At 45.2% G+C, this 24,022-nt stretch overlaps 1 protein-coding gene across 2 annotated transcripts in view; it reads left to right on the top strand.

The window, feature by feature from the left end:
- The window catches only part of foxo3b (forkhead box O3b), a 53,071-nt gene extending 44,379 nt beyond the window's left edge, over positions 1-8,692 (top strand). For both annotated transcript variants that reach the window (XM_083790971.1, XM_083790972.1), the window contains 2 exons: positions 3,063-4,584; positions 4,871-8,692. In XM_083790971.1, coding sequence (XP_083647097.1) covers positions 3,063-4,553 — 1,491 coding nt within the window. In that variant the 3' untranslated portion in view covers positions 4,554-4,584; positions 4,871-8,692. The remainder of the gene's footprint in view (positions 1-3,062; positions 4,585-4,870) is intronic.
- The last annotated feature ends 15,330 nt before the right edge of the window (positions 8,693-24,022 follow it).

The following is a 24,022-nucleotide window of genomic DNA, read 5'->3' as shown; positions in this document are numbered from 1 at the left end:
TGCCTTCATACTGTATACGTTCATGTCAGTCCATACACACTGTAAAACCCTGAGTGTTCATTTAACGGTAGCTCTGAGGAAGAACCAATGGATCATTTAACACTGGAAATATCTGCTGATATTCACACAGCACTGCGTGCAAAAAAAAAAGAACATTTTGCATTCAGTCATGAGCCATTCAGGAGCCTGTGAATGCAAACAGAAGTCATATATATCTACAAAACGTGTGCATGCGCACTATAGGAGGTCATCCGTAAGTTCAGTGTGTGAGATTCCTCCTTCTGCCCACGTGAGAACGCTCTGCAGACGTAACCTTTGCCCGCCATTTTCCCCCTTAGACCGTCTGTGACCAGAATAACAGTCCAGGCCGAATCGACCATAAACTATAGCCCTGGGGCGATCCAAAGACGAGGCTGGTTAGTGGAAAACAATATCACGACTCCCAACGAAAAACCCCAAATGGCTTTGGCTCGCCGTCGATTCGAGTCCCAGGAATCTGCCCCGTTTTCGGAGAGGGAAAACATCGCACATATGGGTGGGGGGGGTTGAGCGGATGGTAAAATAAGTGCATGCTTCGCATGGCGGTTGGATTGTTTATATGGGAGGATAAGGATATAGCATAGCCTCAGAGTCCCCAGGGGGCTCACACAGAACATGTGTTTCACCAACAACAGCCTTGGAGGAAGACTAGCAGGGAGGAGGATGGCACATTTTAACCCATTTTGACCTGAGATCAGATTAAAAAAATGTCTTCTACGTCAGTCGTTCAAAAATAGCAGACCTACAAGCTCGTAGTGGCGCGTGTAGCTTGTAGATCTGTTATTTTTAAATAGCTAAAGCATAACGTAATGCTATACCAAAATGGGTTCCTGCCAAAAATGGGATAATAATGGTGTATGTTTATGTAATTCTCTAGTACAATATGTTTGCCAAAACTGTAATATGATGATAGTTTTTCTTAACCTTTTTTTAAACGTTTTTCTCAGAAACAGGGGTGTGTTTTTGGTTGACCAATCACAGTGTAAGCCGACGGTCTCCGTGCTTTGAGCTTGTAGATCTCCTATTTTCTTTGTCAAACGTTCCCCTCGGAATGGGAGGAATGGGCATGCTGGGGTTCAAGTGGCTAACCCGCTACACTAGCACATGAAGAGGCTGTTATTGTAGTTAGGAGGCGAGGCCATCTGTAGCTGTTAGAGAGTGGGAGGCAAACCATTACAATGTGTCAACTGACAATGCTCTTTTTATCTATATCCGTGAATTCATACATGAGAATTTGATGGTCTTTGTGTTTGTGTGGGTGTTTTTTGACATGTGTGTGTGTACCCGTCATATAGTGGCCCGTGGTATGAAACCATGACAGCTCAATCAACCAGATGGCCGCTTGTGGTGCGTGCGTGCGTGCATGTACGTGTGTATTGGCGTGTCCAGATGGACATGTAACATGGCTGTTATTCACTGTAGTAAGTAGGAGTTTCGAGTCTAATAGTGTTATGGAGACTGTTCCTCATTCCAACACTCTTTCGTGGAACACTCAATCCAGTCCCTTTCATGGTTCAAATCCAGCACGCTAATCTATCATTTAAAACACGGGGATAATTAAAAGGCACCCGCGGGGTAATGGGGATAGACACGTGTCACAACATAACATCAGGTCGTAAAACACGAATAGGCAATTGGGCTTTTGTGACCAATGTCATTTTCCATATGCTGTAAATGTGACCCAGCCCTGTGACATCAGTCTTAACTCCCTGACCTGTCACACCCACAAAACAAGACTACCTTGCTCGTACGACTTCCCTGCCCTCTGTCTATAGCCAATCCTTCTACAGTTAGCCACTCACATTTAGCCCTAGTGCAATATACTGTAACATCTATGCAATCCAGTATTCATTTGCTTATAATGACTATAATGAAGATATATGGGCTTGCTAAAACACTCACGCCCTATTTAAAACTCACAACTTTATAGCTCACAACTGTAAACCAGCTGTTCTAGCTGTTTTTGCATGCAGGTTTTTGAAAAGTATATGCATTTTGGCCTATATTAATGATAATGACATTGAACTTGAAAGCGGATAAAAGAAACAAGTCTCTTTGGAGGTTATACTTCTTACATTGTAACCGAATCCTCCAGTCCGTGCAAAGACACATTTGTAGCTGTCACATTATGATTCTTATCTGAGGTTAAGATTTAGACAATACGCCCAGGTGATACAGAGTGGAGAAAAGCACGTGGTCGACCTGATAAATCATTGTCTGAAAAGGAAAAGGATCAACAAGTGTTTGCCGTAACTGGAGGCATTCCGCTGCAGTTGGGGATTCGGCCGTGCACAGTGTATGCTCTGTTCTATAAACAAAACAGTCATAAGAAAGGCACCTCGGCCTTTCTTTGTTTGAGAACCCGTTTCCCCGCAATGGGTCTCCTGGGTGCTCCACATGAAGAAGCCCAGGGCTGATCAATAAACACCAGCGGTGACTCACACACACACGCATGCAGACACACGATATGACACAGGCCTCGAAACACGCAGCTTACGCAACTCCGCAAGGGGGTCCTTTTGTATGTGTCATTCATAATCGAGCAGGGCTGCTTTGTTTCACCACCAACACACTCGCTCATTTTCTCCATCTCTCTCTCACACACACACACACACACACACACACACACACACACACACACATTCACAAACAATGGGAATAGCAGCGACACACCATGTACTGTATGTGTTTTCCGTCTTTCTGTCATGGAATTAATGAATGAACAAACAATTTGGGTCTGGTGTATTGCTTTTACAGCACTACAGTTGTTGCCAAGAGCAGCAATTTATCATGCTGCTTAATCATTATCCCCGACTCAGTGGGTGGTTTATTAATCAATACCCTTGGACTTAATGAGAGCTATTCTTTGAATGGTACATTAGTAAATGCACAAGAATAGAACCGATCAATATTAATGACAGCCTATTGTAAGAGCAGTTGTTCCAAAATGATTTTGTACACACGACTTACACAGTTCTCTCTCTCTCTCTCTCTCTCTCTCTCTCTGTGTGTCCCGACAACAGAACTCCATCCGGCACAACCTGTCCCTGCACAGCCGCTTCATCCGCGTGCAGAACGAGGGCACGGGGAAGAGCTCCTGGTGGATGATCAACCCGGAGGGCGGCAAGGGCGGCAAGGCCCCGCGGCGGCGCGCCGTCTCCATGGACAACAGCAACAACAAGTACACCAAGTCTGCCCGCGGCCGCGCCGCCAAGAAGAAGGCCGCGCTGCAGGCGGCGGCGGCGGCCGCGTCCGGGGAAGGGGGGGGCGGCGGCGGAGGAGGAGACAGCCCCTCCTCGGGGCTGTCCAAGTGGCCCGGCAGCCCCACGTCGCGCAGCAGCGAGGAGCTCGACACGTGGACGGACTTTCGCTCCCGCACGAACTCCAACGCCAGCACGCTGAGCGGCCGCCTCTCGCCCATCCTGGCCAACCCCGAGCTGGACGAGGTGCCCGACGACGAGCCCCCGCTCTCGCCCATGCTCTACTCCAGCCCCGGCCGGGCGCTGTCTCCCGGCTGCAGCAGCGCTCCCGTCAGCGTTCCCGGCGCAAAGGCCCCGCCGGCCGAGTTGCCTCGCCTGGCGGACCTGGCGGGCACCATGAACCTGAACGAGGGACTGACCGACGACCTGATGGACGAGCTGCTGGATAACATCAACCTGGTGTCCTCCGCCCCGGGGCCGGCCGCCTCCAGGGGCTCCTCGGGGTTCATTTTCGGGACCAAACCCAACGGGCTTGGCTCGCCCACTTCCACCTCGCCTCCCTCCGCCACCGCTCCCTCCACCGGCGGAGGCAACGGCTACAGTAACTCCATCTTCGGGCCCCACCCGGCGGCCTCCTCCCTGCGTCCGTCCCCCATGCAGACCATCCAGGAGAACAAGCAGACGTCCTTCTCCAGCATCTCCCGCTTCGGCAGCCAGACCCTGCAGGACCTGCTCAACGCCGACGGCCACAACAGCCACAGCGACGTCATGATGACCCAGTCCGACCCGCTGATGTCCCAGGCCAGCGCCGCCGCCATCATCTCCCAGAACTCTCGCCGGAGCCTCATGCTTCGCAGTGACCCCATGATGTCCTTCGGGAGCACGGGAGGCGGCCAGGGGGGAGTCCAGGGGGGGCTGCTGCTGCAGCACACGAACAACCACAACCAGAGTGCACTGAGGTCCCTGAACGGGGGCTTCAGCCTCAACGAGGCCAACGCCCTGGCCAACGCCAAGCAGCAGCTCCTGCACTCCCCGCTGGGCGGCAACGGCTCCTCCTCCATGCAGATCGACTCGTCCATCTTCCTGAACGGGACGGCGGGAGGCGGCGGCGGCGGCGGGATCTGCCCGGACCGCTTCCCCGCCGACCTGGACCTGGACATGTTCAACGGCAGCCTGGAGTGTGACATGGACTCCATCATCAGGAACGAGCTGATGGACGCAGAGGGCCTGGACTTTAACTTTGAGTCTCTGGCCAACATGAACGGCGTTGGCAACTTCACCACCAGCAAGCAGGGCACCTGGGTACCTGGTTGAGAGTCCCTCATCCCAGGAAGAAGCAGAACAGGTGTGTATGGCGTGGCGTGTGTGTGTGTGTGTGTGTGTGTGTGTGTGTGTGCGTGCGTGTGTGTGTGTGTGTGTGTGTGTGTGTGTGTGTGTGTGTGTGTGTGTGTGTGTGTGTGTGTGTGTGTGTGTGTGTGTGTGTGTGTGTGTGTGTGTGTGTGTGTGTGTGTGTGTGTGTGCTCTCACGTGTGTGTGCTTGTGTTTACATTAAGATAACTCTGGAAATCAGGACAGGAGAAAGAAACAGGATTTTGCTAATGACATTTCTGTTGTTCTCGTTGTCTGCCCAGGTCCGAACTGTAGTGCAAGAGGAGATACAGACACACAACGTCCTTTTTTTGCCAAACCTGCCATCAGCACAACGTGAAACACAAAACCCTCTGTTTACAGAAGACTAACCTGTTGGAGAGCTTTACCGTATGGCTCCCACACTGATGAACCATGAAACTATTTGACAAACTCTGTAGCCGCGGAAAGTCGGCCCTCAAAGCCACCTGTAAACACACCACAAAAGAACTGATCTCAGAATTATGCAAGATTCCCTTTGACGCCCGGTTGGACAGCGTGTATCGATCGATTGCAAACAGATCATTGGACAGACTTTGAGGTGAAAGGCAAGGACTGAAAGGCAAAGCGTGCCGGTGCAGTTGTCGCGAAGAAGAAGAAAAAAAGACAAAATGTAAAAATGATAAAACAAACAAACGTGATGTGATGTAAATCTAATCCAGTGCTTTTCTGGGATGTGTTTTATGTTATGTTTTGGCGAAACTTCCCCTCTGGTTTCGTTCTGTGATTTTAAATGTTCAATGTTTGTTTTTGAACTTCCCTGTTTTTATCATTACTTGTTTCTGCATCACACAGGTCTGTGTAAAAAGTATTGATGTATTGACAAAAAAGGAAAGAGAGGGTGAAGACGAGTGATATTGCACTCACGGAGCACTCAACACATGCATACAACATGCACACACACTGACGCCCCCACATTGTGCCCCCCAAATTACAAAGCCCTTATAAGTTCTGATTTTAATAACATAATTCCATGCACTTCAATTTTTTTGTTGTATCTTATGACTTGCTTGATTAGCTCCAATAATTATTAATTATGGTATATTTGGAAATGACAATACATTTAGCCGAATACTATAGAAAGATTTCTATCATTTGTGTGTATCTAACTGTAAAGAAAAGAAAACTGTCAAAAGAATAAAATGTATTTCATGGATATTTTGTATAGTATGGGGGGGCAGCATGGATTTCAAACGAGTCCTAGAAGGAGGGGAAAGCTTTCTTTAGCTTTGGTTGGGTTCTGTCGAGGTCCTATAGCACAGCATAGTATGTAGCCAAAATAAATACCTGTGTCCTAGGTTTGTGAACATTTCCACACCACAACAGGTGCTATGTAAACAGTGTTGAATTCTGTCCTGAGAACGAGCCGTGCATTTTTCTTTTTTTTTTTCTTTCTTTTTTTACTCGCAGCCTGCAGAGCCCAAAGCTGAAGCCACAATTGTAGCATGGCGAGGTGGAATCTATAGGCTGGGAATGAAGCTATACACTATAGGCTCGTCCCTCTAGAAGCCATTTTGTTTTTTCCAAGCGAAAACAATAAGCTATCTGTGTATATTGCCAAATTACTTGAAACAGACAGTAGGAGATGCTGGCAGCCAAATCACACACACGCACGCACACACAAGCGTGCACGCGCGCAACCCACACGCTTATACATTACACGCACGCACACACACACACACACACATTATGTAGAGAAATATAACAGCAGGGATATGTGTTTAACTCTGCTGTTTTGTCGTGAGTTTGTGGGGCTTGTTATGCATATACAGCAAACACTCAGGGGGAAGAAGACAGAGGTCGCCCCTTCCAAGTAACACCAAGTTCCCGTTTTGATGGTATTTAAAACATTTGTTGGCAAAACAATAACGCTTGTGTTGTGAACTTGTAACCTGTGAACTGTTGACCATTGCGAGGAAGAGGAGGGAAGACGAAGGACAAGTCAGAATCTAGGCTCTTTGCTCGGTCCGTTCGCTCGGTCCGTCATTTTGTTACACACGCGCATGCGCACGCACACACACACACACACACACACACACACACACACACACACACACACACACACATCCCTCTTGAATGTGTCTGGTGCTCCTCCAGGTTTACACATCCTGTATCTCTCAAGCGCGTGTGTGTGGTGTGCGTGCGTGCGTGCGTGCGTGCGTGCGTGCGTGCGTGCGTGTATTGTAAGTGTTGAACTATACAAGTTTTCTTTTTTAATGGTGTTTCACGCCAGATGTTTTCCCCCTATTCACTATCCCTCATGGTGCATACAGCACAACCTTCTGTATGCATGTATGTATTTATGCATTATGAATCGTGTGAAATGCATATATACTCACTCTATGTCCTTATATACTCATGTAGTGTACTTGACCCCTTGGCTTTTTGTTACCTCGAAGGATACCTCGGGAGATAAGAGTCAAAGAGAGGATAAATGATGCAACTTGCCGAGTGGAAGGAAGCATTGTTACCAGCATTGTTTGGTTGTTGAACCAGATTTTTTTTTTTTCTTTTTTTTTAATCGGTGGCCGGCCAGTGTTGTCGTAGCCTCTGGAAAAGCCTGGTTCCCCTTCTGTGTCTGGGGGTAGCTTATACGTAAGAAAAGGGCTACCCTGCTGTGTAAAATAGTGTACGGACGTGTGTGTATCACTTTGAGGCCAAGGCAGGTGTGTGTGTGTGTGTGTGTGTGTGCGTGCGTGCGTGTGCGTGTGCGTGTGCGTGTGCGTGTGCGTGTGTGTGTGTGTGCGTGCGTGTGCGTGCGTGCGTGCATGCGTGCATGCGTGCACGCGGTCAGAATGATCTACAATAGGACTGTGCAACTTGAGCTTTAGTGCATGACCTGGCTGTACCCCCTTACTCTTTGCAAAGGTCCCCAGGCCTCAACAGGAATTGTAACATGGAGGCCACCCTGTGTCCACGGAAGCATAGTCATGAACATACAGTAGAGCCCCCAACGCGGTGCTGCTTATCCCCTTCTAAAATCAGGGCTGACAGATGCACTGCATGCACCACTGCCCCACCTTTCTGTGGGTTTAAACTATCGTTATGATGTATGTATGTGTGTATGTACCATGTACGTACTCTATACTGTATCTTGGTGCAGACATGGGCGAAAGCCTCTCAATGGACTGATCGTTACCTTCATGGGTGGGTTAATGTCCCAGTCCTCTCAGCAGGGAGGAGGTGCTTATCCATGGTGACATGGATCAATTATCATCTGGCCAGGAGCTGGACTTTTGTATACCGTCCTAGACGAGCCCAGTAAGCTTCTAGAGCTGAACTGTGCATCGTCGCATTCCTGTTGTTGATGTTGACAGCAAAGTATTTCAACTGACCTGCACTGACCGTAGAAAATATTGGGAACATTTCCTCTTTCCCTGGGAAGCAAAGTCTTTCCACTTCAGTCGCAAAAGAACAGCGAAGACAAGTGGATGAAAGAGGAACTTCTAAGCCTTCATAAAATCGAGATAAGGATTGTGCAACAGGTGTTAACACTCAATATTAGGGATTTGTTCCTTATATTTTGTACTCCATTATGTAGACTGTTATGGGGGTTAGTTAGTTTACAAATAGTTGTCCACACATGCACTCACTGCTAACGGCTTCATTCAGGGAGAGAACTCATTATCAGAAGTCGGAAGACTCGTCTCATGCCCCAACACACACACGCACACACAAAAACCCACAAAACCCCATGCGGACATTTTACACGATGGGAAAAGCAAAAAAAAAGCGAAGCAAAAAAAAAAAAAACCTAAACGAAGAAACGTACCACTAGATACCTTTGTCACTTCCTGGAGCTCTGTCTTTCATCCTCTTCTCCTGAGCCCTTCCTTCCATCCTCTGTTGGTGCCCCAGCCCAGCTGGCTCCCTTCCCTGTGCCCTCACGTCATCTCTGAACTTAACCCTTTAGTAATCTTGCTTCTTCTTCTCGACTTCTTCTCGATGTTAGTGGGTATTTTTCCTGTGTATTCCATTTTGAATTGTAATCTAGTTTGTATAAGAAATGGTGCGCATGTAAATAAAGCTTGGTGAGGCTCCACAAACCTTCTGTGTTGTCTCTTCCATTATTGACAATTTTCTGAAAAGCCTCATGTTTCTGTATCAGTGGTGCTCAATATTTCATGTCAAGGACCCCAAACATGTAATCGGCCACCGACCCCCATCTGAAAATATGTTGTTCCAGGAACCTCTCAGAAGCAAAGATTTTAGTTAAAAAACGTTCACTCTGAAAGAATATACATTCAAAGATTTGAGGCACATTTTCACGATTTTTCAAAAATAGCAGACCTACAAGCTTGTAGCGCGCCACTCAGTGGCGCGCTATGAGCTTGTAGATCTGCTATTTTTCAATAGCTAAAGCATTAGTTAAAACACCAAAAGCGGTTCCCGCCCAAAATGGGTTAATGCGTAAGTTGTTTTTGTATGAATATGAACAGTTCATGTGAAGCATGAGGCTGCTGATATGGAATAATTTGCTTTTAGCTATAACCTATGCTTTTAACCTATGGTTCCTACTGTCCTATACTGTCAACTTTTGATATATATGAGGTACGATATCTCTGACCATTCTAAGACCAAATGTATGATAAATGATCATGCAACTTTACCAACTTATAGTGTACTGACCATATAGTATACTTCACTCTGGCAAAGACTGTAAATGTCTAAAATGTTCCAGTAGGAGTACGGTACTTCTCAAGCACTATTCCTGCTACAACGGAGCATCATTTCAACTGCATGAGATGAACCATTGTTTTTGAACAAATGTAACTTGTTATTATCATCTGGCCAGAGCTGGACTTTTGTATACCTAGACGAAGCTAGAATCTAAATGATGTTGTTTTGTTTTTCGCATGCCACTATGTTGCTAAATGAACACAACATATTTTCAAATGACAAACGACCGTTGCGAACTTGTGTATTCCTTACATCCAGCAGATAAATCAACCTCTTCTGTCAGTCTTCAGGGTAAACTGTAAGAGCGACTGTGTGTTCCTACTCCTGCAGTTCCTCTTACACAAGAGTTTGTTTTGTACATTAAAAGGCAGCCAACATATAGAACACTCTGATACCTGACACCGGTCTTATGAGTACTTTTCCTTGGTTATTGCGACATAAGGACATAAACACATAGAGGAGAGGGGGAACAGTTGGAGACAGGTTGGTCTGGAGCACTGTCAGGGCCAGAATCTCCCCCAAGCCCCCCTACTCACTGGTCTAACTCTAACACACCCAGGCCTGACTTGGCTTGGCCCGGCTTAGCATATTGACACTCCCTGCTATGTTCCCTTCCTGCCTCCCTGTTCCTTCCCACTCAGGAGGACAGCCAGTACAGGACTTTCTGTCTGTTGTGTAACGTCATAAAAGGATTCCTCACATAATTGGCCCACAGTGTGTGTGTGTGTGTGTGTGTGTGTGTGTGTGTGTGTGTGTGTGTGTGTGTGTGTGTGTGTGTGTGTGTGTGTGTGTGTGTGTGTGTGTGTGTGTGTGTGTGTGTGTGTGTGTGTGTGTGTGTGCGTGGGTGGGTGTGTGTTTGTGTGTCACTTGCATAGCCCAGTGAAGAAATCCCTAGCCATCACTCCCACCCTACTTTCCACACTCCTGGGTTCCTCTGCCAATTTTATACAGATAGACACCAGCTTTCTTCAAAGCACCTCTAAAATAAACACATTTTTGCTATTGCCGTCTCAATTTGCGAAGACAGACAGCATTGTGTGCTGAGTTCCGAGACAACTGTTTGTCATTGTTACCCACCCCATGACATGTGATGCTTTCATTTGTAGTCAAATATACAGAGGAGCCTTGAGCAAACAGAAGGTCTTCTCTATTTGCTTGGTATCATCAGACAGCCAAAACGCCAAACCATGAAAGAAAAACATAACTAAAGCACACAACTTTCACAGACCAAATTGGGCGGATGTGCCTATACAGTAACTATACCATAAAGTCCCCAGTGTTTATTTAACTCATGAGAGTCAATGTAACCAAATGGACCTGTAATGGATTTTACTGTTTCTCCAAGGAATTGGAAATGTGTGTCCCAGTGTTTCTAGCTGTAGTATTTGTAGTGGAGTGAAGAGCCTGGCCAGTGCAGACTCACCACAACTACAAATGCCATTCCCACATTTCAATGGGACTGCTCAGTCAGCTGGTCTCCTGACTTGACTGTTTGAATGTCTGGCCTGTTCAGTCAGCCGCTTACATCAGTTTGCCTAAGGTCAGCGATGTCACCAGAATCCTCTGAACTTGGCAGATTCCTTTCATTTGTGATTTTCTGTTCTCTAAATTGTATTTGTTTGTAATTTGTATTCAAAAATTTCAAATGTATTACCCATTCAAATTTTGGGGTGAAGCATGAGCAGTGGAACCCGGTGAATGAAAATCTCAAAATAAATATTCATAGGCCTGTAACGTCTTTCCTCCTCTATTGTTGGTGTACTGTGGTTCCATGCGTGTGTGTGGGGGTCTTATTCTAAATGTCAGCCTTGTTTTCATACGGGGAGTCAATTAACGTGCATGGCACCCGTGTTGTTTAATGTACGTTAATGATGTCGATATGATTTCATTCGTTAGCAATGACGACGACGAAATTATTTCATTCATTAATGCTGTCGATGACGAAATTATTTCGTCAACACCCCTTTTTTCAGGACGAACACGTGTCGTTGACGAGCTAAACTTAGCTCTGTGATGACTAAAATATGACGATGTTTTCGTTGACGATACGAGATGTGACGAAATGTTATCGTGTGGTCTATCGCAGGGGCGGGACACCAGGGGGATGGGGGGGGGGTTTTCGCCGCAACCCGGCCCGTGACTCCAGGGGCCTGGCAGTGGCGTGCACAGATAGACACTACGGGGTGCTAGAGCACCCCCTGCCCTTTTGGCAATTTTTCTCTTAAAAAAAAAAAAAAAAAAATCTTTTATTTTCTTAATTTGTAGTGTGTGGTCCATGGTGAAATTGATCAAATCTTGAAAAAAAAACAAAAACGCTTCTACTATATTATTTAGGCCCCCACAATCTAAAGCTATGTTTCTATGTCAGTGGTTCTTCGATTAAAGAAAAATAGCAGACCTACAAGCTCGTAGCGCGCCACTCGGTGGCGCGCTATGAGCTTGTAGATCTGCTATTTTTCAATAGCTAAAGCACCAAAATGGGTTCCCGCCCCAAAATGTGCTGCACAAGCTGCCCTTTTTTTCACTTGAGCACCTGCCCCTCTAAATGTCTGTGCACGCCACTGGGGCCTGGCCTATCAGATGATCATGATCACACAGCGTTACTCAGTCACAGTCTACAGACCTTTATATGGTCGCACTTTGCAAGCCATGGGCAGCGGGCGCATTCAAAACATTATCTCTCGATGTGCTGCAAATGTCTATCTACATCCTGTAAGTTCACTTAAGAAATAAAACTAGTGTTCTGTTGACTAATCATTACAAGTGGCTTTTATTTTGAAGAGGAAGAGGAAGGTGAGGAAAATTGCAAGGGTTACAGTGAAAAAACCGGCAAAGTGCCTGCACTGTGGGAGAGAGCACTGACACAGGGTCAGCGCTGTGTCTTAATAAGGAAAAGGAAATCAAAGTGGAAAAGGTTAGAACTGGAAAGAGGGACATGTGAGTGGAGGAAAGTGAAGAAAGGAGAGAGGCCGGATTGGCAGAGCAACAGGAGCAAAAGAAAAATGCAGCTGAGGGCATCTGTATATGGACAGAAAAGGTTTTGGGCGTCTAACGCTATGATAATTAATTGTGCAGTAGAGCTCAAAGGGAAGTCGGAGAGAATTAAAATGATTTTGGATTCTGCGAAGAGAATTTTGAAGATTGATGACGTCAGTGGAGAGGACCTGGATAGTGTGCTGAGAGAGGGATTCATGCCTACTCTGGGTCGGAGTATAGGAGGCACTTAACAGAGTGGACAATGTTTGATGGGGATGGGATTATTTGGATCGGAATAGTCACTTTTTACCTAGTTTTGTTTATTTTATTCATTTTTGGAGTTTAACTCTCCAGTCCAGTCGGTGGCGGTATACACCTTATTGGTAGTAACCCGCCATAAAACTCAAAGAAGAAGAAGAAGAAGAAGAAGAAGAGGAGGAAGTCTTTTTTGGTTGTAGCCAACTGCTATTACAGTTGTGATTCAGATGCAGGCTGTAAACAAAGTGGTGGTGGTGATGCTTTTTAGCCAAAATTCAGATATTTACCATATGAAAACCATGCATCTTTGTCTCTAACATTGTACACCCTTTGGAATTACGTGGTGGCGGCATTAGGTGAGTAGTTAATTAATTGTATAAGTCTCAGGCTAGTATCATCATCAACAACAACAACAACAGCTTCCCAAAAAAAAACATAAACAGGTTACAGGTAGACTACAGTACTGATAGGCCCCATACACTCGTATCAAACACATGTTCTGTGTCTTGTTTGCGGCCATTAAACACAGACAAGACATGGAACATGTGACACATGTTCTGTGTCATGTGTGTGTTTGATGGCCACCCCAATGCTGCAGTCACATGGTTTGACCAAACATTTTTGTTTGATGGGCAGAACACAGCCATCAAACAAAAATGTTTGGTCACACCATGTGGCCTCATACACACATATCAAACAGACATTCTGTGTTCCGTCTGTGTTTGATGGCCATCAATCCATGTTTTCCTGTTTGCACAGGTCAAGAAGGTGTTGGTTGGAGCTGGTTTTGGGCCAGAATATTCGTTGAATTTTCCGTAAGCTTTTGGTGTAGAAGGTTGACAGTTTGTGGAGATCCTTTTCTGTTGTTCGCCAACATTCAGAACCGTATAGCAGGATAGACAGGACACAGCTCTGGTACAGTCTAAGTTTGGTGTTGGTGCTGTACTGGGCTGACTTCCAGACGTTGTTAAGCCTCTGTAAGGTGTTTCTGGCCGCTTGTGATGTCACTACCTGCGCCTCCATCATGACTGACAACGCTGCCGAAGTATGTGAAATGCTCTGTTGTGGGTAGGTTTGTATGTGTACTAGTGGATGATTGGAAATGCATGAAAATCTGCTCAATATTATAGCGATATTATTTCAATGGAGGATTAGTGGCCAATCATAGGGAGGGTTCTTCAACATCCGGCTCTGTGATTGGCTGGGATGCCAAACACCGGCACCGGCGGTACGAGTACACATGTTGTTGTTTTGAAGAAAGTTGCCCAGCTGGTGCTGGGGATGTTATTAAGTTTCTTGTTGGTAAATAAAAGCTAATCATCTGATTGAGTTAAGACGTCTCTGCCTCCGATTACCATGGCAGCAGCGTCAACATCAGTTAATGGGTTCGGCCACGGTGGTCGGAAAAGAAGAAACGATATAATGGACATACTATATGGACAATTGGACATGCAACATTTATTATGTAATATATATAATAATAATAATATAATAATATATATAATATGTCAGGGAGTTAAGGAACACCCGAAGGCTTACCACGTACGGCACGATGCTAACGGCAGTTTGTCAAAATCTTTGACACACACATAGGACTTACAGGTATTTCAGGGGTACTTGGGAGCAGAGGGAATACTGAAAAAATCCACAAACATGCAATGACTACCATGAAACGCACCTACTGGTAATTATGTATGTACATATAATATATATAAAAAAAATGTTTTTATTTTATTTGTTTGACTAAAATGTTTCGTAAACTAAAAGTGACTAAAACCCTTTGGAGTTTTCGTTGACTAAAACTATTACTAAAATGTGACTAAAACTAATAAGCATTTCGTCCAAAAGACGACTAATACTAAATTGAAAAATGCCTGCCAAAAACAACACTGGGTGGATGTCTCGACAAACGCTGGTGACTTGAATTCACATATTATGACCGTAATGCTTATACATTCTGCGATAGGACGAACAGAATAGCAACTCTTCCTCATATTTCTCATATATTTCAATCAATCAATCAATCAATCAATCAATCAATCAATCAATCAATCAGGTGACTGAGAATGTCAATGTATAGGATGTGATTAAATTGTGTCAGCAAGAACAGTCCATCAACAACTCCATACAGAGAGGGATGTTAATGTTGCAGCACGGTTGCAGTGAATAAATTCCTCGTTAAAAAGATTAATGTGCATTGATAGTTCAGTGATGAAAAAGCAATAGGCACTGGTCTACAGAGATGTGGAAAAAGGATATTGTTGCTTTCCTGAAAATTTTAGATTTTGGAGTTAGGTGGTTTCTGCCCAACAGCAGAGATATATCAGATGAGTCATCCTTCACCATATGTTGATATAACTTGGCAGGTGCATGTGCACCAAGATAATGGACTCTACAGTGAGGTGTCTGTTATGCTGCCAGTGGCTTTTTTCCTGGCATTTCCCCTTGGTTTGACTGCACCTATCCCCGCAGAGAAGGGTAACCGCAAATCATCCTATGATGAAACACTCAGTGAATGGTTTGATGAGCATGACAATGTGAATCATGTTGTATAATGCTATGACCTTTGCTGTTACCAGATGTCAGCTCAGTTCAGTAACTTCAGTTCTGGACAACCGAACCGGAGATTTTGGGCGGCCATAGCTGAACAGTTAGTGAGCCCGCCTAGGACTCCAGAGGTCCCGGAGGTCCCAGGTATGATTCCAGCTCTCAGCAATTTGTCAAATTGTCCCTGAGCAAGACACTATACACCCTATGTGCTCCCCCCTCTGCATTCCTCTGTGGGCAGCACTCGGGGTGAAGCTGAAAACTGAAATTCCCTGGAGGATACAATAGTATGTGTATATATATATATATGCGCCACGTCTCTGCGTGCGTACGCGTGTGTGTGTGTGTGTGTGTGCGGTTGTAATGCACGTAACTCGAGAACCGTTTGACCCACCGACTTCACATTCGACACACGCGTTCCACACCCCCACAGGGAGTGCAGTGCCAGAGTCGGTCGGACTAGAGTCGGTCGGACCCACGGTTGTCCAGAACCACCACAAAAGGCCTCTCTCTGCCCGGGCTCTGGACCGGGCCCGTGCCCAGGGTCTATATATGGAGCTGGCCTGTTCTGAGTTCTGACATCACTCCATATTCGGGCATGCCTGACACAGAACTCCAAGGAATAAAGGGGCACAGAGAGACAGATATAGAAATCTCCATATCCATATATGGGCACAGACAGATGGGTGGAACGGGTACTCTGACATGGGTACAGGTCGGGTGGGGCTGCAGGGATCTCCAACTTCCATCGTTACTGCCTCTGCGCTCTACAGCCGGGCACTGGTCTAGTATAAAAATGCATTTTCCCTTATGTGTCTGTGTGTAATTTATTTGGCCATTTATGTGTATTGTGTGGTTGGCTCAAGTGTCAGGAGACAAACTCTCCAAACAGGACTGGTCACGTTGGACAGCACTTTGGTTTGATTACTGTTGTCTTTTGGTGTCACATCGGGTCGTAATTCGACCTCTTAGGAAGTGGTCTGTGCACATGTGATTACTTGCATATAGCATGCGTGTGTGCAGACTGTGCATGCGCGCATGTGTATGTAGTACACGCGTGTGTGTAGTACTCGTACGCATGCCCTTGTGCTCCACCACACTGGACCTTGTCATATCGTTTCCACTTCTTATCTTATCTTTTATTCCATCTTCCCTGCCCCTGCAGACAAGCTCACGTCATGCATAAGAAGTGCACTATATTTATTTGAAAACTTTAGTTACTAGTTACTTTGTAGATTTGGATTATTAATATTACAAAACATATACAGTACATTAACCACTGCATCCCTGTATACTTTTCGACCATTTGAAAATAGCCGATCTACTTGATCTACTTCTAATTGTACTTTTACTTGTAATGGAGTATTTCTAAAATGCAGTATTGCTACTTTTCCACCCCTGATTATACTGTGTTGAAGATTGAGGTAGGTGCAGGTTGGCTGTGAATTGCCTTAAAGATACAGAGAGAAACATCACTCATTCAAATCACAATGTTTATGCAATTTTGTCAGTCATATCCCTATAGGCCTCAATCACACCTATAAAACACCTGTCTGGTCCGTGTCTTGTGTCTTGTCCGTGATTAATGGCCGCCAGGTGTTTTATGGTGTGACTGAGGCCTACTGTATGTGTCACCTTTTACATCAAATACATAAAATAGTCATCAAGAATTATAAGTAACAATAGAATATCTGTACAATGAAACTGTATGAGTATGCACTATAGAGTGCTACTATGATATCTAAGTTACATAAGTTGAGCCTTTGCATACGCCTGTAAGGTCGTCGAGACTAGGGCAAGTACTGTACTGTACTTTGACCACTTTTTCCATCTACATCATGGGTTCCCAAATTGTGGTGCGCGCACCTCTCGTAGTGCGCGAACGCCCTCTAGGTGGTGCGTGACATGAAAATGGTAATGGCGGTTTCATTGTGTTATAACTTCTTTAAAAAAATGTTATATAAAAGATATCCTTTTCGGCCAAATACAACGTGTGCTGTTGTTTACATTTCGGACTAATAAAGTGAATCAATCAATATGTGGCTAATGTTCCCTCCAGAATATGGACGCTGGTTAAGAAGTAATGAAGTCTGAATCTCTTTGATGCATCAATCTTTAATCCAGGGATTCACCCTTCCCAACCAAATTTCAAGTCTCTCTACAAAGTGATTTTCAAATGCAGAAATCCAACGGCATGTAAAGAGTATAGACAAATGAAATAACGGTTGGCTGTATTAGTATACAGAGTCAATGGGCTAAACAGACCACCAGTATAGTCCTTTAAGAGCGGACAGCTTTGTAATAATGCAATAAAACAGGCACAGAGGAAGGGGACTGGTAGCTAAATTCAGCAAGCTGTATGCCACAAGAATCCAGATGGACTGTGTTTATGGCTATCTATTGTCCTGACAGACTGGAAAGGGGGGAGTCACATTGGCCTCTGGCTTCCAGTGCGATTAGTCATAATGACAGGTTGGACGACAGGTTGGCCCTAGAATACAGGTGAAACACAATGAACCTGACAGAGTCAGTGGCACGCATTTCTGTATACTCACCATGTCCGCCCTCATATCAGCAATTCACTTTGGTATAAGATATAATGTATAAAATCTGTTGCCCGGTGATGTTCCTTCACTTAATCTTTCCTTCTCACACACGTAAAATTTATGCTTCATCCTAAAACCATGTTGCTCAATGTAAATAATTTAATTTAAGCGACATGGACGCGAGACGTGTTGCCTCTCTCATTGGCTTTCTTCATGGTTCATTATAATCCTCAATATTAATATTAATAAAAAACACGTGCATACACATCACACAACAAACAAGACACAATCTGCTGCTTGTACAAAGAGCGGAGTGACTAATTAGGAGTGAGTCATCAATAGGGGCTGTGGGTTTAAAGTGTAAACAAGATGGAGATGTGATGGATCCATTGAGATATTCCCATTAGTGGGGCTTTCACCCCCCAGTCCTGACACTGCTTTGTTGATGGATGTGGTGGGGGTTACACTTTACCCTGATCTCTATACCTTATCTCTGAGCTGGTGTTGTGTTCTGAAACACACACACACACACACGCACACGCACACACACACACACACTAATTGCCGCTGGCCTCATGAGGAGGGATCCGTGACAGTGGGAGACCTGAGAACTGAGCAGTCGTAAATGATACTTCTGTGCGTTTTGTGTGGGTAATTGTGTGTGTGTGTGTGTGTGTGAGCGTGCTATCGTGTATGTGTGTGTCCGTGCACGTGTGTCCGTGCACGTGTGTGTGTGCGTCCTTGCGTGCGTGCGTGCGTGGTGCAGCGCACGCGCGCGCTGAGTACTGCAGTAGAATGATGTCATCTCTGTAATGGCACACTGGCGCTGGCACAGCGCAGGCTGAGCGGCTCCATTCACACGCTGCGATCAACGTCACCGAGGCACAATACAACACAGCTCTGCCTCCGAGCCTCATTCTCTACCGCTTATAGAGACCTTTATCAATCCCCTACACATACAGTATAGGGGTCCAGCTATGGGGGACCCCTGCAGGTCCTTGAGCGGGTCCCAGCAGACGGTCCCCAACAAATGCATTTCATATAGAATCAAAGGTTGTAACTGTTATTTTTCCGATTCCGATCATTTGGTTTTTAGTATAGGCGGTATCTGCCGATATACCGATTTTTCCCGATCCGATATTTATATTTTTTATAGGACACTTATGCCATATCACAATAGTACAATATCCAAAAATGATATGGATATAATATTGATACTGGGGATGTCCCGATCACGTTTTTTTTTTGTGCTCCCGATCCGATTCCGATCATTTGAAGATGGCATTTTGACAAGTAATAAGTGAAAATCACACTTGTGTGAAGTGATGGCTGTTATTATCATCGTACATCATCACATGCCGTGCTCAGCCAATCAAATCATCACAAATTTGGTACACAGACACAAAGCTGGCCAAACAGCTTTGTGTGTGACTCCATTCGCGTGTACGGAAATACGATTTCTGTGACGTGGCCAAAAAAAAGACCGAAAAGTGGGTCGAGCAAATCATAACAATTTACTCCTCGGTAGATCTAATTAAAGCAGTGGTTCCCAAACCTTTTCATGTCAAGGACCTCCAAATTGACACTAATTATAGCCCCCATTTGAAGAGATATGTCAGGGACCCCCATGAGAGAAGATCTTTACGGCTCTAGCAGTGATTCTTAACCCGTTACATTTCAAGGACCCCCAGTTTGACATGCATTAGGCTATGGACGCTCCATTTAATGGCATTTGTATCTCTGGGACCCCAATTTATATTGTAAAATCAATGGAAATTTAACTCTTGAGAGTTAAACAGACCCACTATGGGTGTCCATTTGATTCCAAACTATCGTTTAGCTGGGGACCCCCTGGAACTCCCTCAGGGACCCCTGGGGATCTCCGAACCCCACTTTGGGAACCACTGATCTTAACGTCAGAGGTCTTTTGACGAATGTGTGTGAGCTTCAGGTCCTCACGGCCCTATGATACCACATAACTGCCAAATGAAACAAAAGGGGTCTACGCCCTTTGGGCTTGACTATTTATATAGGACCTTTCAAAAACAAAGTAACAAAATGCTTCACAGAGAATTATCAAAACACATCACACAACAAGAAATAGAGCAAAAGAACACGACACAACGAGTAGGACAAGGACACAATAGGTCAAAACATTAAGGAATAAATGTCACTAGCAATCAGCAGTCACTGCATTTCATAGTCCACTCAGAGTGGGCGGGAACCATGCAGGGTACAGTCACTAACTACTGTAGTAACAGCAGCAATTAGAAATCACTTGTCACAGCTTGGTTAGTCCCGTGTTGCCAGACTCTCGCAATTTACTTTGTTTTAGTCGAGTGTAAGTGAAGGAGAATTAAGGTTTGACTTATTTGACACAGTTTGCTTCATGTCTTTCTGGACCTCCGTTGTTCACACATTCTCTTGCGGGTGCTTGCAGAGTGCAGACCCATATAGACCATATAAGACATATCAGTCACAGGTGTGAGAGAACGGGGTGAGAGAACGGGTTGTGTAGGCATGACAGGAAGGAAACATTGAGGTTATGATGGTGTGGTCATATTGAGGATTATTTCATGAATTGATGTGTGAGAGTGTCGAGTGGCCAAGGCAACAAATGAATAGAGACCAGTCCAGGGCACCTTCAATAAGGCTTTATTTCTCCATTGTTTCTCAATCACTTTGACAGTCATATGCAAGACAACCTGTCATATCTCGGGTTAAAGACAACTGACTGCCTTTTATAGGGCAGTCCATTACCTGGTTAGCACATACCATTCCAGGTAACAATAGCAATATTCCCCACTCTTAGAATCACACCATGCCATTTTATATCAACTTACTCCATGTATATGCACCCTCAATACCTATTCCCAGTTAGTAGTTAGCATAGAAATATATACACAACACATACAGGATTACATTCATTATAGTCAATCCCAATCCCCCCTGCTATCCATTTCCCACTTGGTCCCTCCCGGAACTATAAAAGGGGTGCCTATACCCGGAGGGAACTCATTTGCCCGAACACCACCCTGAGAGGAGGATGAGAGTAAACAGAGGTAAGTTTAGACATCAGACATCATTTACATTCCTTCTTCACAAGTCTTCTCATTATGCTGGTCAATTAGAAAGTATGCTGTCCTCTTTATTCCTAAACTAATGTGCCTTATATCTGTTCATTTGTAGGTGTATGAGGAGATCCGCCAGACCGCCACTTCAACGAATCACAGACAACTCAGTGTCCCCCCTGTATAACCTTGAGCTGCCCCCCCTTAACTTCAATAAATGCATTTGTTACAATTTGTGTCCTTATATACATTATACCATACATGTAGAATTGTGTTAGCATCTGCATTAGGTATAGTAACGGCGTCCGCCGTTACATGATGACAGAAAAAAATGAATGATATGATATTTATATATATATATATATATATTGTGGAGTCTCGCTACAATACCACCAGAATAATGGGCGCGTTACTATGACAACCAGACAAACGCCGACGCGCTCCGCCCACGGACGCGTCATAGGCGGCATCTACTATCCCAGTGCGATCCTACATCAGCTGCGGCTGATGCGGCCGCCGCCCGATTGGCAATCAGCGACAGCCGCAACCTGTCAGCCGCGCCCTTTATAAACGCCAGTGGAACTTAGCCCTGACACTGGCTGGTTCACCCAAGAACGCTCGGACAGTGTATGTCGGCAGCTTGGCGCTGGATGGCTTGTAGGAGTGGGGCTGAAAGCACACACGGGAGTGTGTGCCCCCCATAACCAAGTGTCGCTTGGAAAGCGGTGCATACCGGGAGACCCTCCTGACTCGGATCGGGGACGAGTAGCAGAAGACGGGACCCTAGTATCCACCGGCAGACCACCGCACGTTAAGGTCACAGTAAGACAAACGTTCTTTCACTATCACACGTTGACTAAGAAGAGGCACTTACCGACGCTTGAGAAGCTAAGGATAAGAAGAACTGTGAATGAAGAGCACCTCGTTGATGTTAACTGAAGAGCACCCTGTTGATGTTAACTGAAGAAAAGACGTATAGTTACTTGTGTCACACTAGCGCTGAAGAATGTGAACGAAGAGGATCTTGTTGATGGTTATCCAAGGCTGTACATTCTAGTTAAAGTGTCACCCTAGCCCTGTGAACGAAGACAGGCCGTTTCTGTTCAGTTAAACCTGTAAAAGACTTTAAGTTGGCGAGAGCCGCCCTTACCCTGGTGAAAGAAGACGAAGGCTGTGATTAGAAATAAAAGTCACTGTTTCTGTTAAAACACATTGACTGCCGTTGTCGTATCGACACGGCCACCCCGTAGATAGAGAGAAACCAGAGTATAAATGCTTGTGTACCTACCTGTTGGCCGAGCCTAAGGGGCCCTAGCTACCATACTCACCCGGTCCCCTTACCAAGTACTTTTACTCTGATTACTCACCGATATGTATCCGAGTACTTCTACTCAAAAGTACTCTTCTTAGCCCTGTGGATAGAGAGAGTTACCTACCGTGATACCTACCTCCGGGGGAGCCTCCTGGTCCCTCCGGAACCTGGAAAGGAAGAAGAAAGGAAGTTACCGAAAAGACTAGTTGGTAGAATTGCCCAGACCGGAGTCTCAGGCCCCAACAAGACACTTACCTTGTACTCTGACTGCATGCTAACCACCCCTCTCATCCTCTGCAGTGATAATTCCCGCCTCGGACCCGGGACTTCTTGGAAAAGTATATTGTCTGTATGAAAATTCTGATGTGAAACTGACTTTGTTTGACCTGAACTGAAATAAACCCAGGGGCGCCACCGTGCGTCTAACCCCTGATACTGCACTCTGAGTCCTGTTTCCCACCCGACCTCCCACAATATATATATGATATTTAGTGCTCCTGAGCCAGTGGTATTGAGTCATGCAGAATCAAAAAACATCGATGGACTGCGGAGATCAGCTGGTCTTATAGTGATGCGCCGCAGTGTCGGTATGGGCTTCAAATTATCTAACGTCCAATAAAAAAGGCTGTAGACATAAACTCATGGGACCTTCCTTAAGCATATTTTAATGATTACAGGGATACATATCCCGAAATGAATGGGCCCACGTGATATGAATATGAACAGCAAATGAACATGGATAAAAAAGCAGATACGACCTGTTATATATTTTGCGAATTTGATTCGCTCCATATCAGTCCGTTGGTCGGGGCGCCCCTTGACGCACAGGGCCAGCGCTGTCGTGTCTGTCCCGGAGAGCTCTGAGCCCCTTATCTCATACAGGGCACAATATTAAACAGAGCTGGGCTGCGGCCTCGTGTTCCAAGTGGCTCAGGCCCAGCCACGGTGCTGAACACTCTTTAAAGTGAATACTTAAAAGGTCTACTTTATCTCACCACTAGCCATGCTAGCTCCCTTCTATATATACACAAGCTGTTGCATCTCATCTCTATTTGAATCGCAGACCTTTAGACACAAGGGTTGTTGACTGGTCATTGTGACCTGTCCAGATCTCATGGTGTCATCGTGTTTCACCATTCTTAATATAGCATTTCAAGCGAGACAGTTATGATGCAATGCTACTAATTACAGTCACATCTGGTCAGGTCAAAATGTACAATATGTGTCTACTCTTGCGTAAACTTTCCACAGCAGTCACAGGAGAGCCCCATGTGCTGTTGGTGGAAGATAGAAGCTGTCAGAGGGATAGATGGGCTGACACACTGGAGGAGGGCTGATGGAGGGACACGGGGACCTTACCAGCAACAGAGGAATAGCTTCTGGGATTATAGCTCGCATTAATACACATTAAATAAGCACCAGTGTTAATTTAACTCAGGAAGTGTATTCAGAGAGAGAGAGAGAGAGAGGGTGTTCACGGGGGTTCAATGCAAGGTTGTGCTGTTACTGTTACTGTTACATCTTGTATACAGGTACATAAGAGTAAAGATACTGTATGCAGCATTAACAAAAATTATACTTTATGTAATTGCTTGTTTATATACTGTAAATTACATCCCTTAGCTTAATTAATTAATTTGAGAAACCTTGCATTATTTTAGCTCTCTTTAAAAATGTGGGGGGGGGGGGTCTTATTTGAAGGTGAGTTCAAATACAGCACATGCTTTACAACGACAGGCGCACAAAGCACTGTTAAGATTGATTCATGCACATGCAGATTGCACACAGAAAATATCAGATCTATTAAAGCCAAGAAAACCACCTCCTCTCATTCTCTTCTCATTCAACCTCCTGTGCTTCTTCATGCCGTCTTCATGCCCACTCTGTCATTCCCTCCCTCCATCTTATCCCTCTCTCCTTCCTCCCTCTTTCTCCCCGATGAAAGATTCTAGAAGTCTGAAGGTGAATAATTTGACACTTCTTTGT

Source organism: Protomyctophum parallelum (genome assembly GCF_964188405.1).
Source record: "Protomyctophum parallelum genome assembly, chromosome: 19".
NCBI lineage: Eukaryota > Metazoa > Chordata > Actinopteri > Myctophiformes > Myctophidae > Protomyctophum > Protomyctophum parallelum.
Note: the sequence above shows the minus strand (reverse complement) of the source record. Positions and strands in the feature narration are given on the sequence as shown.